This window comes from Populus nigra, chromosome 1 (assembly GCF_951802175.1).
Source record: "Populus nigra chromosome 1, ddPopNigr1.1, whole genome shotgun sequence".
In the NCBI taxonomy this organism is placed as follows: domain Eukaryota; kingdom Viridiplantae; phylum Streptophyta; class Magnoliopsida; order Malpighiales; family Salicaceae; genus Populus; species Populus nigra.
The window spans coordinates 44174443-44192015 of record NC_084852.1 but is presented as its reverse complement, the minus strand read 5'-3'; the positions used below and the strand labels follow the sequence as shown (position 1 = coordinate 44192015).

The window sequence follows — 17573 nt, the reverse complement described above, 5'->3', positions numbered from 1 at the left end:
ATAATTATTTTAATATATTTCTAAACAAATTTAAATGTTAACGCACTTTTAAAGATATCTCCAATCCAAAAACCTCACAAATAAGAAATAACTAACTTAAGTTGTTATTAAATAAAATCTCATAACATAATTTATATTATTGTCTTTTTATCTCAACACAACCCGGTCATTCTCTTAGAACCACACACTCTTCAAACGTTAATGGGCACGACACGTTTTATATTTCAAGCCATTACAAGTTCCAAACCATGGAATAAAGATCATAGCACAACACTACAACGAACAGATTTCATTTATTGATGATGAAGGAACCAAATCCCAAATGGCTTTTGTTTCAGATTCAAAATTATTAATATTATTATTATTACAACAAGAAGAACAGGGATGGATGTAAATAGAACCAAACGCACGTCTCGTTATATAAGTGGTCTTTAAGAGACAGAGGCAGCCCGCCCTTGTGGCATTATTGGACCACGGACCCAAGTCCTGAACCGACCATTCAATGACTGGTAATAATCAGCTCCCTTGGTAGTTAAGGATTCTCAATCAATTTAGGGCAACATCAGCCAGTCAGGGCGTTCCTCTGCGGTCTTAATTAAGGAGTAAATGTTTGCTTAAACAAATCTAGAGATCAGGTGGGGCCCAGCACCAAATCCGATTGCCTTGTCGTAAAAGGTTTCAAGTTCATAAAAATACTGAAAGATACTTTCAACGCCCTAAAGCTGGCAGTTAGGATTAGGTAACTTATTTTATTATTTTTGTTTTGTTTCCCTTCAGAGAAGGGATATTCATAGAATTTTATTTTTCTTGGGCAAAAGCTTTTGCATAGGCCAAAAGCCTTTCATGCGCTGTGCCTCTAATGACAGGTCGATGGGTGTAGGAAGCATGTTTGGAGTCGCCAAGATGGCTTTTTTAAGGTATTAATTGTCTGTTATGTTTGTTGTAGAGTTAAAGTAATATATTTATAAATAATATTTTTTTAATTTTTTTTAAGAATTTTTATTGATTTAATGTTTCTCGTTCGTTTTATAAAGTATAACAAAATATTTTTTTTATTTTTTCAACGTGGGATAATATCTGATCCAAATATTAGCCTTTCACTATCTGAGTGTCAAAAAAAGACCCAGCATTTACCACAATGGGGAGGAACACATGCCTGCTGACTGTTGAAGAATCTACAATCCTCACGTAGAGACGACAGAGAGCAACAAGAAAATATCGCCAAAAGAAAAAAGAAGAAGAAGATGGAAAGAGGATTCTGGATAATTTCCAATGACATCAAGTTATGAGGTCACCTTCACGGGAAGGAGGAAAGCCCATAATCTATCAACCTTGTAGCCCAACGGGTATACAGGTGGCGGGATTGGAGCTACTGTCAGCCCACAGGGTGGATTTATAGAGTTAACATGGGCCCATTCAAGCCCGCCCGATAAGTGTAGCTTCGAATCCACTGCCTCTTTCTAAGCTCTTAACAGTTTTATCAAAACATGGGCCGATTCAGGCCTGACCTGATTTAAGGCCCAGTGATTGCCTGATCAACCCATGTGTCAAACAAAATATTTATAATTTCTTGAATTGACCTGGACAGGAGTTTCTCCCGAGTGTAGCCAAGTAAAGAGATAACCTATGAGATCAGGCCAGACTGGTTTAATAACTACGATGAAAAGGGATTTCTTTTAGGCATGTGTCCATAAAGCAACAGCCAGTAAGACTCCATCCTTCTGGAAACGCAGAGCAAAATCATCTCATGCATTATGTTTGAGTTTACAGAAATCTAAAAGCTCCCTCTGTAAATTTGGATAGCAGTAAGGTGATGGCCAAAATCAAGTATAGTCCGAGAAAGGAATCTCCGGATAATTGCAGCAGATGAAAATCTTTTCATGAGCAACATCCCTCCTCTACGAAAATCCTATTTTATCCAAAAACTAATCTACAAAGAAACCAGTGCCAAAGTCTCGATTTAGGCATGTTCCCTTTGTTTCTAGGATAGATGGGAGCAATTTGTTACAAGAAAAACATTGATGTTTCTACTGATAGGAGAGCATGCATTGATATGAACATCTAACCTATGATGAACTTGCATTTATAACAAGAGTCTGTTACAACTTATATTTCTGCAATCCATACGTCGTCCAAAGGAGGGTAGCGGACATTCTATGAATTATAGGATTGTAACTCAAACCTGTAACTCCTTAACCTTAGAATGGCAGTTTACAAATCAAGAAGGCCAACAGATAATACTGCTTACCTGTTGGTTACCAAAACTTGAAGAAGATCCTCATAAAGGCTAGTGTGGAAGTGAGAGTCCTTCCTAGAAGACAGGCTCGCATATCTTTTACCCTTTTCCTTGGGCTCAATGATGTGAAGTGGCAGAGAGCAACCTCCAAAATTGATTCGCCATCCAAAAAGTATACCTACAATAATATGTTTTAAAACCGTAAACTTTATGAGCACCAAGAAGCCTTCCAATCAAAATAGTTTCCAAAATCCACTTCCAAGAGACTAATCATCATGCCACCATGCACACACAAGCACACGAAATCCATCAGAACAAAATTTAAATTGGCAAGAAATTACCGGCGAACTATTGAGGATGGCTAGTGTAAGAGAGACGTGGAACGTGCACATTAAGCTCTTTCCCGAAGCATTAGGAAGATGTACACAGAAAAAGCATATGCCCAACAAGGTTGATATGCCGTTAACTTAACTGAGTGCGGCATCGAGATCAGATCACCAACAAGAACAAAAGTCCCACCACATTTATGCTCTGAAAAGTCTGAAGCTTCAGAAGCTGGAAATGAATTTCTTCCTGGTTTCATGCATTCTGGACCCTGGTAGTGGAACAGGAGCAGTAGTCCCCCCAAAGACGATGCCAAAAATGAATGAAGTTGCGGCTGAAAGTAAATCACTACATTTTCTTTCAAACTAATGTTAAACAAAGGCAACAGCCTTGTGCAATTTTTCACCACACAGTGGCCATTAAGGAAAAAAGATAACAAATAAGAAAATCCAGCTAAAGGTAGAAGAAATTATGGCATTGAGGCTTGACCTCAAAGGGTTTTGATTCAGGTAATGCCTTCCTTCGGTTATTTCTGTCACTCGCCCGTCACCACATTTATTGAGCTTGACAACATCCTTAGCATTCAAGCAGTGCCTACGCTGTCTTCTGCTTAAACCATCTTCAATATTGACATCATCTGATTTTCTTGGATCGAAGCATTGAATGGCCACAAATTCAGCAAGGTCGTCAGGGCAGGCAGATTGATTGTCTATGAAAAAAGTCCTGCTGATTTCTTCTACCATAAAAGTAGGGACACAGTAACCCTTCATTCGATGAACCGATGAACCGTTGCATGACCTTCAAAACTTTTTGAAAGATTTGAACTTTGTAGTGTCTGTTCGTCTATTAGAGCAGTGATCTCCATCCAATCTTGTTCATTATGGATTCGTTTGCCGTCCAAAGATACGATTGCATCACCAGGAGACAGATAGCCAGACAAAGGAGAGGTAGAAGGTACATCCAAAACCTATTCCAAGTAAAAATTACAAATGCCACAAGTGGGAAGGAAAATTGTTAGCCAGTATGTGTGTGTAGATGCACACACATACACATGATTAAACAAGTAAATATGTCTGTGTATCATACCATGGGGCTTTCACCATGTATGTAAAGGGGACACAAGATCGAGGGCAGAAGGAATAACACCAGTCCGCAAACTGCACAACTCTGTAGCAAGCTTTAAGTTATGAAACCATGACATACATGTCAATTCAAGCTATAGCATGGCAAGAATCAAAGTTGTCAAATTAAATCAGAAAAGATTATGAAAATCTTGGAAGGAATGACCTTAACAAGCAAAGCTTCATCAGTAATTAGTAAGATAATACAACATGAGCATACCACAGCATTGTGCAAACGCCAGCCCAGTACACACGAAGCGCAGTAAATTTTTGCCACTCCTCAAGCAACTCATGATTCAAAGCCACCAGAGCACCAGGAAACAGTAATGCAAGAAAAAAAGCAATGAACTCAGTCGATACCTCACTGCTTCCCGATGAAAATGTGCCTACAGTAACAAGCATGAGAATCTACACTTCTGCATATTCAGATCTAAAACTTGAGATTCACAAACTTATCCACTCTCACCATCCCGTGTTAATCAGTCACATATGCAAATAGTTTGTCAGTTCATACATGTAAATTTTAGTTTTCAGCTTTACTTATTTGCTTCTGGTGGTCACATATGCTTCATTGGAATTAATAATTTAAGTTCGTCGGAATTTATCTCCAAATAATAGAATTATAAAGTGTAAAAAATAATTATATTCGTGAATAATTATAAAGTGCACGCACAACCATACGGAGTGTTCCCGTCCAAAAAGATAGCAACATTAACATTAATTAAAATTAACATTTTAACATTAACATTAATTAACAAAAAGCTAAAACATAGTGGTGTTTTACTGTTCTTTCTTTGGATTAATAGCAATTCTATAATTTTGACAACTTTTTGTTAGTATACGAAAGGTATTTTTTGTAATTTTATGCATTTTATAAAAAAAAAAATTCACTTTATACATAGTATATTTATCACCATTACTTTTATTTCTATCTTCATTTATTCATTGTTTAATAATAAAATATTTTGTGACAAAAGATTTTTTTATTTTATTTTACACTTGATTTATTTATCAATATTATTTTTGTTCTTATTATCATTCATTCATTCATTGATTTTGTAATTGTTTTTGTTGTGATTTTTTTTTGCTATACTTGGTCTAATTATTATCATCCTTTTTATTCGTATCTTCATTCATTCATTGATTTTTAGTTTTGTTTTAATATTTTCGTTTAACTTTACACTTGATTTATTTATTATCATTGTTTTTGTTATTATTAACAAAAAAAAGCTAATGTTCTCATTTGTATTTTATTATTCACAGTTTATTTTTCTAAAATAAAGCTCATGAAATCTGCCTTATTAGATATTTACAAAACTTTTAAATAGGTTAAAAAAACCCTACATTTACTAGAAAACAACTAAGAATCTGAAAGCATAAGGGAAATTGAAATATAATCTGAAATAAATTAAAAAAACTAAGGAAAATAACAAAACTAGCCTACACAATAATTTTATTTTATGAGAGAAACAATAGTACAATAAGTGATGAAATGACATTTTAATAGAAAATCTTCCTGTATAATTACATAAAAAAAATTAAGTCTAATCCAACAATCAAATCTTTTATTATCATTGTTTTAAGTGGTTAACTTATTTTAATGTGACCAAATCTCTTTTTGGGTCTAAACCTGTTTTACTGGTCCATAAAAATATATGTAGATCATCCATATAATCTGTTTGGATTAGATCTCCATCTAATTGTGTCAAATCCTTACATGAGTGCTCCCAACCTTTAATTTTTATAAGTTTGAGTGCATCAATTTGTTGTTAGGAAAAAAATTAAAGAAAAAAACAAGGATCAAAATTAAGATAAAAAGAACATCCATTTCATTGTTTTTACTTTAGGGATAGTTTTTTACATACTCAATCCTTAATGCTCAAGGATTTTATGTTGAGATCATAAATTTAATTTTGTTAGCAGTTTAGTCCTTGTGTGTTGAAGGATGATAGAGAAAATTGTTATAAAAAAGGATAATAGAGAAAAATATTTGATTGAGAATATTCTAACAATAAAAGAGGTTGATATTGGTTTGGATGATTTTGACTTAAAAAAGTAGAATTCAAAAAAGATGGTTTTAAACTTTCATCTTGTTAGAAAAGTAGCTCCAAGTTTGAAAAAGGTTTTTATGAATCAGATTATTTTTTTATGTTTTTATTTATTGATTTATGGTATTTTAAGATTAAAATGGGTTTATTTTGATAGTTATAATGTTTTTTTAGATGTTTTTATATTAAAATAAATTGAAAATCAATTTATTGAATTCAAGAACATAAAACCCAACTTTGATAGCTGGATGACGCAACATCCATTTTATTTATGAAAATTGGGTTGACAATACATCATTCACCTATTTAAAAAAAAAATGTTAGGCATACAGATCAAGTGCGTTTGGGCTCTCTTTTTTGGGCTAGAAGCATGGCTCAATCTTTACCTCTTTTTATATTACCATTTAATTATTATTATTTTTTGAATAAAATTTTTTATCAATAAAATAATTAAAATGATATTTATATTATTATCCTATTTTACCATAATTTTCATAGAGGATTATATTTTTTATAACAACATTAAAAATTATTTTGTGAATTATATATATATATATATATATATATATATATATATATGAATCTAATATGTGAAATTTATATATAAAAAATGCGCTAAAGAATATTAATCAATAATAAAATATCTATTTTTTTATTTTTTATCTTAAATATTTTACAAGATTTTCTAGATTAATTATTCTTTTTCATAACATATAAATTATGGAGTTATGTTTTTTTTTTAACATTGCTTTTCATAAGTTTTTGTTTGAAAAACAATGATTATCATAAAAAAAAATTTTCATAAAAAAAAAATTAAACAAGAAAATAGAATTTTGATTCAAGAGATAATTTTTTCTCCTTAATTTAAATTGAGATTCTTATGAATATTTCCAATGTCATTTATTTATTTTATTAAAAAAACATGATACTAATAAAAAATAAATTAATAAAAAAAATGAAAACTCACCTAGTGAAATATATTCATTTTTTAGAAATTTTAAATCATTACTTTTGTTGCAAATATCTATTTGCTATATAACACAATAAAATAAAAAGGTGATTTAAGAACTGCAGCATCGCATGAGACAAAACGAGCACATGCCAGAATCAATGGTGTCCTTGTCATGAGTTGTAAGAACACTGCCAATTTTATATTGGTTGGACGGCTGGACATATGAGTAAAGAGTTTCCAACAACAAATAAAATTCTTTTTTTTTAATACTTAAAAAAAATGGTGTCAGTAATATTTAAAATAACGTTAGATATGTAAATTAAAAAAAAATAGAACTGTTCAAGAAAACATCGTGCACGGGACATAGTGTCTTGTTAAAAAAAAGAGAAAAGATTAGAGCCAAGAACTTCTTATTTGGGATGATTTTTGTTTTTTTTTGATAGACTAAAGGTTGTTTTGAGGTTAAATATGAGTTTATAAGGGTTTATGGGGGGTTTTTTTAGGTGTTTTCAAGTAAAAAAAATTAAAAATTATTTTTTTTATTTAAGAAATCATCACTTAATTTTTCAGTAGTTTGAGATTAACAAAAAATAACCAATGAATAACACATTGTTTACTATTTTAATAAATAAATAAATATGGCTAGGCACAATTTGCTCTCTTAGCCTATCTAGCATCTTTTTAGACTTTATGTTTTCGCCCTTCAATTTTATTTAAGATTCATTAAAATGAAATAGTTAAAAATAAATTTGAGATATTATTTTATTAAATATTTTTGAATTTTACTTTGTTTTCAAATTAGGTTATAGCAATTTTTTTTTTATATTAACACATGCTTTTTTTTTCCAGCCCTTCATGATATATTTTTCTTAAATTTTATTCAGTTGTTTTTTTTGTGTATATCTATTTTTATTATCATATAATTGAATAAAAAATAAATTTTAAAAAATAAAGTTGTCAAAACCAATCGAATTCTTGATTCAGGTCGTGAGTTTAATAGATTAACTAAGTTAACTCCATTTGATCTAAAATATTATTGTTTTAATATATAAAAAAGAAATGACAATGTTGTCTTTAAATTTTTTTAAGTCAAACTAGATTTTGACCATGATGATCAAATTATATCGAATTAAATCTCATATGATTTAATTTAAAATCTAGACTAGGTAGAAGATTAGGTCAGGGGGTCTCCAAGGCAAGCTGGGTTTAATAAAATTACCGAAAATGTTTTTGTGACAATGCACAAGCATTGCATTATTGTTGTATTTTTAATACATGCATGTAAAAATTCTCAAATTATTATTAATTATTAATTTATTTTATGATTATGATAAAATGTTGTCCATAAAACAAATATCATGGCAAAAAAAAATGGTAAAAGGGAGCAAGTGAATAAGATAAATATGTTTTAATTAGAAAAATACATTTTTTATTCTTATTTTAAATTTCCCCAATTTCCTTTTGATATTTCTTTTAATTGATTTTGTTTTTCATTAAATAAAATACATAGAAAAAATATTTTTTAATAAGAAAATGAGAAATTATACAGTAAATCATTATGTTTCAATATAATTTAAATTATTATTTTTCTTATGAATTTTTTTAATGCATATAATTAAATGATTTTTTTAAAAGCTCATCGCAATACACGAGATCAAATGTTTTAATTTGTATTTATCTTTTAATTTTTATTTTAATATATAGCTAGCATTAATTTTTTTAACATTTATTATTTTTAATTTATTTGATTAAAAACATGGTTTAAATTTCTAGCTCACAATTATTTTTTTATACTAGAAAACGCTTTGATAACACTTGCATTTTTGTTTTTGTTAAAAAAAACTTTCATACAGCCATAGCCAAGTACGAGTCATTTGGCTAGTAAGATATTATTTTCAAGTAATTATAAATTTGTTAGTCGAAAATAAGAGAGAAGGAGGGGTTCAGCGGTGCTGGCACCTTTTCTTCTGTTTCCAGAAGTAAAGTATGAAGAAAATATTTGTTTTTATAATTTCATTATAATTTTTTAAAATAAATTTATTTTGCTTTAAATAACTTTTTAAATATTTTTTAATTGTTTTGATATAGTAATATTAAAAATAATTTTTTAATGTATTTTAAAGTAAAAAGCATATTGAAAAATAATTTTTATTAAAATTTTAATTGATGATATTTTTAATATTTTCAGATAATTTTAAAATATTGATATTAAAAATAAAAAAAATATTTTTTTTATTTTGATATATATTTTTTAAATTATTTTAAAAAGGATAATTTACTACCCTGTCAAATATTCTAAATTGATATAATTTTTAATGTTTTTAAATGATGTTATTTTGTTTTTTTAAATAAATTTATTTTAATTGTTTTTAAAAAATATTATTCTATAATCCCAAACACCCCAAATGAGACTATGAGAGAGAAGAATCCAATCTGCACTTTGAACACGACAGACAGGAAGGATACCCCTGCTCTGTCAACTCCCAGGAAAGAAAGAAAGAAAAGAAAAGATCTCAAAGCACTCTCTCTACTACTATCATCATCAACATCATCATCATCATCATCACCACTTTCAGATTCACATACATAGAAAAACGGAAAGTGAAGATACAAAGAGAGAGAGGGACACAATTTGAAATAACACAGAGCTAAAAGTAGAAATCAATGATTTTGTTGCAGTCCCAATCCAGATTTCTCCTTCAAACATTATTAAATCGTGTACAAAAGTGAGTCTTTCTATCATCTGTCTTTATGTATCCATCCAAGAAATGATTTTTAATTTTACCACTGACATATTTTGTTTTTTTTTTTTTTTCCTTACTGGGTTGATTTCAGTCTTGAAAAAGCAGTTGAACTGGATTACCACTGGGTGGAGTTTAATGATGTTCGTTACCATATTCTGGTGATTACCAAGATTTTTTCATGTTAGTTTCCTTTCTTGGGGTTTCATTGTTTTCCTGGGTTATTTTAGGTCATATCTTTGTTGGGTTTTCATTCTTGTTTTAGGTGTCAACGAAGAATCCAAATGTTTTGCTGTTATCCGTTTCATTACCAACTCCACCTCCAGAAGCTGTTTTCATGGGTGGACTCCCGGGTGGAGCCATTGAAGCTATAAAGGCTGCTTATGGTGTGGTTGTACATATTCTTGATCCTCCCAGAGATGGCTTTAACCTCACTTTGAAACTCAATTTGGCGAAACTTCCACCTGATGAAGGTTCTACGAGTTCCTTTCCTAAGGTCATTATTTGCTTGCTATAATGCGTATGCCATGGCACGTAGCATGTGTGGTAGAATCTAGTTGATCATTTCCTCTCCACATTACATTACGTTGTAGCAAAACATGACACTAGGAGTTACTTGATAAACATTCTCATCTTCATTAATTGACTTTCTTCTTAAAACGTTCATCAATTGTAGGATTATACTTGCTGATTTAACTTTTATTTTTCGTCCTCTTTTAGATTGTCATCTAGTTCATGATGGTTTGAAAACTTTCTGACAATGTTATTGTCAGTGTCAAGTATAGTTAGAAGGCAATTACTAGGGAAAGTTCCATTGACTAAATAGGTTAATGAATTGGGAGGAGTATAGTTACATTTGGAATTACCCCAGGATCTCCTTGTAAAACATGGATATATCTTTGGTTATTACGAGAGAGTATGTTTAGTCCAAGGGCATTATCTCATGAATCCGAGTATTTAGTTTACTTGCACATTTTGATTGAAATCTAAAACTTTTCTCAAGCTTAATGTAGTTTTACAAGCTCCAGGGAGTAGAATAAGAGAAATATACAATTAAACATGTTTGCCAAAGGCTTGCTTTATGTTGTTTGTCTCTAGGTTTATATACAGGGTTGATTTGTATGCATAAAGGTTCTCTTTTCATATGTTAAGGAACAGTCTGCAATTCCACCTCAGAAAAGCTGCATGATCACCTGGTGAAGGTTTAGCAGTCTCTCAGTAAGAGATACATCTACAATCGTTATCTGGTCCAAATGTGTTACTAATGGAGGACAGGGGTATTGCCCTTGGACATCTGTGACATTCACTTAGAAGGGCTAATTCATCTATTTTTCAATCCACTGGAAAGACCATGGTGTAGCCAAAGAAGCAGTCCATAGTTGAGAGGCTCTGGAAAATATATCATAGTTGAATTCTTCCCTTTTCTTCTTCTCTTACATGCTCCCTTTCCACTGGTTGTGTCTGATGTTTGGTTGTGCTCTCTCTCTTTCTCTCTCACCTTTATTCCTTCTACCAGCCTTTTTATCATTTGTTTCCTGTGTTACAAGGGTTCGGGGACTGGAATGAGGGCAGGATCTGGCAGTGATTGATATAGAACTGTGGAGAGGAGAGGGCTAAACATGAGGATGTCACCCCTTGCATATGAGGAATTGTACGATGACTTAAAAAACACCAGAGGAAATCCATCTCTAAATTGATAACCAGTCTCAAATTCTCAATTCATCAATAAAAAGTTTTTTTAAGAATATAAACACACCAAAAATGTCCTATTTAAAAGAGGAAACACACTGATACTTCTGATTGCTAAAAATTTCTGAAGGGCACAAAAACTCTCAAACAATGACAAATTTAGACAAATCATTAAATCATAATGAACTTGATGAAACATTTCTTCTTGTACGACATCAATTGATGCTTCGATATGACTCAAAAATTTGTAAGGAGAATAGCTATTGGTTTTATACACAGACAAACATTAGTGTAAGCATTGAATCTCTCAAGAGGGTTTAATAGGATCAAGTCAACAAAATTGCCATTATGATTATGAAATATGTTGTGGAGAATTGAATGGCTGCTGCAAATGCTGTTACAAAACCCTATTTGTCATTCGGATGGTGGGACAATTTTCTTCTGTTCTCCTTTTCACCTTGAATTTTAGTTCTCCTTGCAATTGTGGGTGGTCCCTTTATAGCAGCCATGCTATTAAAGTGGCAAGTCAACTGCTCGCAGCATTTGAATCTTCCTTTCTGCTCATGAATGCATTGATTTCTCTCTTTATGGTCCAGGATTCATTTTTCTACTTTATTGATTCATGTGTGGATTAGGTTGTGTTAAGTTTCAGGTTTTTGTTCATTTTAATGGCTGTTATCGATGTTGTTTTTAGAAAGTGTACTGTTGATATTATGCAGAGCACAGGTATGCTCTCTTGGTAAAGATTGCATCTGTTAGGGAAGTGGTTCTAGGTGCTCCATTAAGAGTAGTTTTAAAACATCTTGCATCAAGGACTGTTGTTCCTGATGTAGATCGGGTGCTGGCTCTCGTGCATCGGCCAAAGGAGTCTTTCTTCCTTGTTTCTCAGGTATTAACATAAGTTCAAAGTGTATAGATTGTGTTACTTGAACTTCTTCATTTACCTTCGTGCAGTAACCCTTATACCTACAGAGAGGGAGAATATTATAGCTAGCATTTTGGGGTGCAAAGAGGGGGGCCTTCCTCCCTCTTATTCAGTGTTCCTTGATTTTTATATTTATTTTATATGTTGCAAATGCAGGATTGGTAAGGTTTTTTTAGTTTATTTTCATATCCTTCAAAATAGCTGCCACTCCCCGTGTGACTTAAGTAAGGTATGCATGTATACCTTACCAAAAGAATTACATGCATTGAACAGTGGTTGCCTTCTAGAAATGTCATTTCTGGAAATTGTCCTACTCCTTTGTGTCTCCTTCCTCTTCCATTTTTTACTAGCTTGTATTAGCTTTTTTATTTTATCTTGAAAGATTGATTTTCTATTTCAAATTCATTTGGCACCATGTTATTAATAAAAATGTAATTTATTGGTTACATCATATTATCTGTTTGTCATGTGACTCATATCTAGCAACATGAGAATAACCATGGATTGAAATTTAACTGAGTGAGAAATTATAATTGTTTATGGCAGCCAGACAAGGTTACCGTGGTGTTTCCTATGAGATTCAAGGACTCCATAGATACTGCTTTTGCCACATCCTTCCTTCAGGTACTCTATGTGTAGATATATTTTACTGATCCAGGTTGCATCTCAGAAATTGCTTATATGTGGGCAATGGACAAATAGTGTTACTAATACAATTGTTGTTGATACTAACGTTAGAAATATTTATAATTCTGTTGCCAAGGCTGCTTAGCACACTCTTCTTGTGTAACCATTCCTGGTTAACTTCTTTCTTTTAAAATTATTGAAGCGCCGATTTCAATTCAGGAATTTGTCGAAGCCAGGCGTGCAGCTGGACTTAATAATGCTCCTCCTTGCTTGTGGTCTCCTACTCCCCCTCTTGAATTGAATGAAGCTCCTGCAGAAGCATTGTCTGCAAATGCAGGATTTGTTTCTTTTGGTAATGTCACGGGAATTGCTATAGTTAGTTCCCTCTTTTTTTTCATTGTCAGTGTAACAAATGTGGCCATGCTTAAAACAATGCAGTCATTTTTCCTCGTCATGTGGAAGGCAAAAAGCTGGACAGAACGGTGTGGAATTTATCAACATTTCATGCATATGTTAGTTATCATGTTAAGGTGAGGTGCCTGGCAAATTGCTCCAACTATTCATTTTTTTTGTGTGGTGTTTCACATACTTTGGAATCTCGAATAACAAGCTCGCACACACATACTGACAGAAAGATAACTTTTTTGGCTCCTTGAATAACACACAAAGTCCTTGTTGCAATATGCATGAACATGAAAGTTTTAATGGCCTCCATTTCTACCCAAAAGTAGAAAGAAGGGGTGTAGCAATCCATTTCTACCCAAAAGTAGAAAGAAGGGGTTACATTGCTACACGAGGACTTGAACATGCAACACTGCCCATGAATTTTAATGTTGTTTCTCTAAGTTTCTGCCATGCTATGTGGAGATGCAATGGTTATTTTTCAAAATGGTTTTGGGATTTGACCCATTTGTTAACCAGATTTTGCATGTTTGAAACTAGGATAATGTGATGATCAGTTGAAATTTTTACTCTGTTAATCAGGAAATGAAATAATATCATAGATTGTGTGGCAAGATCTTTTTACGTTCTTTGTACAGACACTTGACTCTTTGTTTGAACTTGTTTTCTTTTTTCCTTGTTGCTACTGTGTGCTTCAGAGTAGTTGGATGCATAAATTCATCATGTGAGCCAATCTAATTTTAGTTTCTTTTGTTGTTTCATAAGAACCTTTGATATCAATAATAAGCTACTGATTTATGGTTGTTATGCTCCTGCTACCTTTAATCTGTCACTTAAATGTATAATTATTCCATGCAAATTCATCAACAGTGCTCGGAGGGTTTTATGCATACTCGCATGCGAAGACGTGTAGAGTCTCTTATTCAGGTAAAATCTTCATCTTTTGCAGTGAACTCTGCTTGCTCATTTTCTCTGTATAGCCTGCCTTGGCAGAGAGAGATTTTCTGAGAAGTAGTCTGAAGAAATTTAGATCTGACAAGACAAATGGTTTTTTCACAACCAAATAAATTTAGAGCAGTTTTTCTTAGCTTTGCTGTGCATTTGATCTTAAGCAACCATGTTGCTACTTGCTTGCAGGCTGTGCAGTGTCAGCACTCTCGCATGTTAAGTTTAGGATTGTCCAAACCCTGGGAAAGGGTGGATTGGGATTTAGGGATAGAGCTGGATAGGGGATGGCTACTTCTTAGGGCCTCCAGTTGAACCCAAAAAAAGAAAGTTTAGGTTTGTTAAGCTGCAATAAAGCATCAAGGTAAGGCTAGAAGAGGTCTACAGTTGATGCTGGGAAACAGAGCCATTGCATTGTTCTGTTGTTTTTCCCAAGTGAAGCCTAGCAACTCACTGGCCTAGGTCCTGGACCTCGCAGGTGTTGTACTTGATGCAGTGTGTTGATCCCTCTAAGTCTATATGCTCTACGAATGATCATAACTCCTAAAATCCAAAATTAATGCCCTAGTCGAAATATGGCTGTTTGGTTGGTGACAGTGATAGGAACACATAACCTTACTGGCAACTTAGATAAAGCCACAACAACGGTGACAGTGATAGGATCACATAACCCTACTGGCAACTTAGATAAAGCCACAACAATGGTGTCAGTTAAGTGGAAGGCTAAAACTTGCAATTATTGTTGGCAATTCCTGAAACTGTTGCCTAAATGACTACAGAAGCAGAGTCTAAACCTTTGCTTTACAGTGAGTCTTTACTGGAATTGCCCTCTTGGATATTCTCGTGTAGTTATCCAAGGATTATGGGGATAGGTTCAGATAATTAGGGCCCACGAATTTACTTGCATGGTTTTTGCTAATCAGTGATATAGACAAAAAAAAAACAAGAAAAGCTTTTGTGCTCTTCCTCATAGTAAAGGGCTTATATAGAATAACTCATGTTGCATCACAGGCTTTGGATCGTGCAAAACCAGGTGGAGAGGAGAAAAAGAAATCACCGAATAGCAGATCTTTTAAACGGCTGGTATGTCATAATATTTCACCTCCTTGATGCTTTAAAGAAGTTGATAATGCTAACATATTCTTTGTAATATCTATACTCAATTGTAGAGCCTCAGTGAAGCTCGAGCTAATTCAATTTCGTAAATGTGGAATTCCCGTGGCTCCCGTCGAAGATACGATGATGCTTATCAAAGAACTTGCCAGAATCAATTCAAGGGAGGCTGTTACAAGTGTTTTATCTTTCTCTAGAAAGGGGAAAAACTAAAAGAAAAATGAAGAGGAGATAAAAGCACCGCGTTTAGTTGCCAGTGTGTGTACACTTCTGGTCTTTGTTGGCTCTCTGTTAACCAGAAAGATCCTATTTCATTATATAAATATTTTTTCAATCTGTTTTAGGGAGTTTATTTTTCTCTGAAAACATAATTTTGTTCAAGCCTTTTGCTTCAGTATTTCCTTCAATCTGTTGATAGGATTTATACGGAATATAGATGGTGTTAGAATTTTGCTCCAATATACACGCGTCGAAGACAAGTGCTTGCAAGGTATGCACTTGGCTTCAACAGATCTAGGAGGCTCCTGGATTGAACAGTGTTTTTCAAAAAAATTATTGTTTTTTAAATTAATTTTTTATATATATTTTTAGATTTTTTAATATATTGATATTAATTTTTTTATTTTAAAAAATAAAAAAATACATTTTTTTTATATATTTTCAAAAAAAAAACACTTGAAAAACCAACTATTATTATATTTTCAAATACCTACATAGTATTTTATTTTCCTTTCTCAATCACTAAAGTATAAATAAAAAATGAAGGAAGGAAAAGCAAAAATAATAATCAAACTCTTGAATCAATTTCCGCATCCACTTCCATATGCTCATCGGTTTTTCTTTTCTTTTGGTGAAAAGTATGCAATATACCACATGGTAGATGTAAGAACACCAGATAAATAAATGTCCATGGATGAAAATTAATAGAAGGGCCAACAGGGTAGCCGATTAGATAGCCAAGGAAGTCAAGACAAATTTGTTGCCATTGTTGTATTGAGCTTCAAATCATCCTCCACATCTATGCAATCTGTTGTCACTTGACTGCTCCCATATTGGGGCCTTTTGGTTAATAAAGTTTCTCGTTCTTTTGAGTGTATTAAGAGAACCATGCTGTTAGCAGTGTTGACATGGAGATGGATTTTTCGGTGTTTCTGAAGGTTTGAATAGTGGATGCTGCACACACAATAGCAGGGAAACTATGACTCCTTTCGTCGTAATAATCTCATACATTTAGATTGAATCCAGCAAGTTCAAGTTCATCTCTTTACCGTTGGGTGTATTTTGAGGGGGAAAAACAAAACAAAACAAAACTCCTCTTCTTTCTGTGTGCACGTTGACGAGAAAGCTAATTTTGGGAAGTGAAGGCTTGAGAGTCGGATAAATTTCATAAGAAATGATCGATCATTTGCTATATCCCCGCCCTGTTTATAACAATTGCCTAGCCTAGATTTTTAGTTTCGGTATGGTATCTGATGCATGAGTGTTTGAGAATCGCTCTACATAACAGTTGTTCTGGTACGAAGTGTGTTGTGGATAGGATGATGCTGTCTTACCAATAAAATCAGCTGGGTTTGTGTGGTGTGGCATTTTCTTCCATCGCATCACAGTTCCAAAAAAAAATTAAAAAAATTCAAGTCCTTGTAAACTGTCTTGTACAGTGTATATCCAGTTGCACTAACAAAGCTTGTAACTGACTTTTCTAAAATCAGGCCTGTTTCTCTTCTATTTAAGACTCCACAAGCTAACAACGAGATACGATAAGATGCAACTATACATCATCAGCACAAGATTTAATCTTTTTTCAGTTTTCGACAATGGGTTCCTTCAGGGATCGAGTTTTGATTTTTGCTGCCGTATTTTTATGCCTCTTTTTGCATTTTCCTTCTCAGACCGAGGCAATGTCTCGAGCCAAAAGTCTGAAAATCATGGCTCAGATTTGCAAGCAAACCGAGAACATTGAAGTATGCCTGCAGGTTCTGTTGTCCCGCCCACGAGCATTGTTTCGCTATGATTTGATGGCCATGGCGGAGAATGCCATACAACTATCAAGAAAAGAATCGAACGATACAGTCAATTTCTTTAATAACTTGGCCAACAGCAAGGACACAAACCCTGCATTTAAGCTGGTCCTTAAGAATTGTATATCCAATTTCGAGAGGGGTTTATGTTCCTGAACCTCGACGGGCTGGAAGGTCGGACGGCAACCTTTGATATGCATAACGCTTACGATAAAGCTTTTGCTTGTGAGACAGATTTGTCTGCAAACAAAGTTGCAATTGACTTGGTTCTAGCTAGAATCAAGAAATGGAAGAATGTCTTTTCGGTTGCGATGGCAGCGGCTGGAGTTCTTGAAGACTCTCTTCCAATCCCTGAATAGTAATTCCTGATTTAAAGATTAGGATAATATTATTATTATTAATTAATTAATGTGTGATTTCTAGTTTGCTTGC

At 33.0% G+C, this 17573-nt stretch overlaps 1 protein-coding gene and 1 long non-coding RNA gene across 3 annotated transcripts; one reads left to right on the top strand and one right to left on the bottom strand.

Moving 5' to 3' along the window:
• Positions 1 to 2048: 2048 nt before the first annotated feature.
• Positions 2049 to 4257, bottom strand: LOC133681108 (uncharacterized). Its single transcript, XR_009836422.1, has 4 exons — positions 3902 to 4257; positions 3647 to 3727; positions 2578 to 3527; positions 2049 to 2414 (listed from the first exon to the last, which is right to left on the bottom strand). It is a non-coding gene; the product is annotated as an uncharacterized LOC133681108 (long non-coding RNA).
• Positions 4258 to 9087: 4830 nt separating this feature from the next.
• On the top strand, positions 9088 to 15504 carry LOC133680836 (actin-related protein 2/3 complex subunit 2A-like). Of its 2 annotated transcripts, none has more exons than XM_062103845.1 (10): positions 9088 to 9407; positions 9517 to 9565; positions 9688 to 9895; positions 11831 to 12000; positions 12583 to 12660; positions 12883 to 13015; positions 13102 to 13193; positions 13936 to 13992; positions 15022 to 15093; positions 15180 to 15504. In XM_062103845.1, exons 1-10 carry the CDS (start codon positions 9346 to 9348, stop codon positions 15213 to 15215), a joined length of 957 nt encoding a protein of 318 aa, XP_061959829.1. In that variant the 5' UTR covers positions 9088 to 9345; the 3' UTR covers positions 15216 to 15504. The 2 variants fall into 2 exon arrangements, with proteins under 2 accessions (XP_061959829.1, XP_061959828.1); XM_062103844.1 differs by having other exon boundaries at positions 9517 to 9583.
• The last annotated feature ends 2069 nt before the right edge of the window (positions 15505 to 17573 follow it).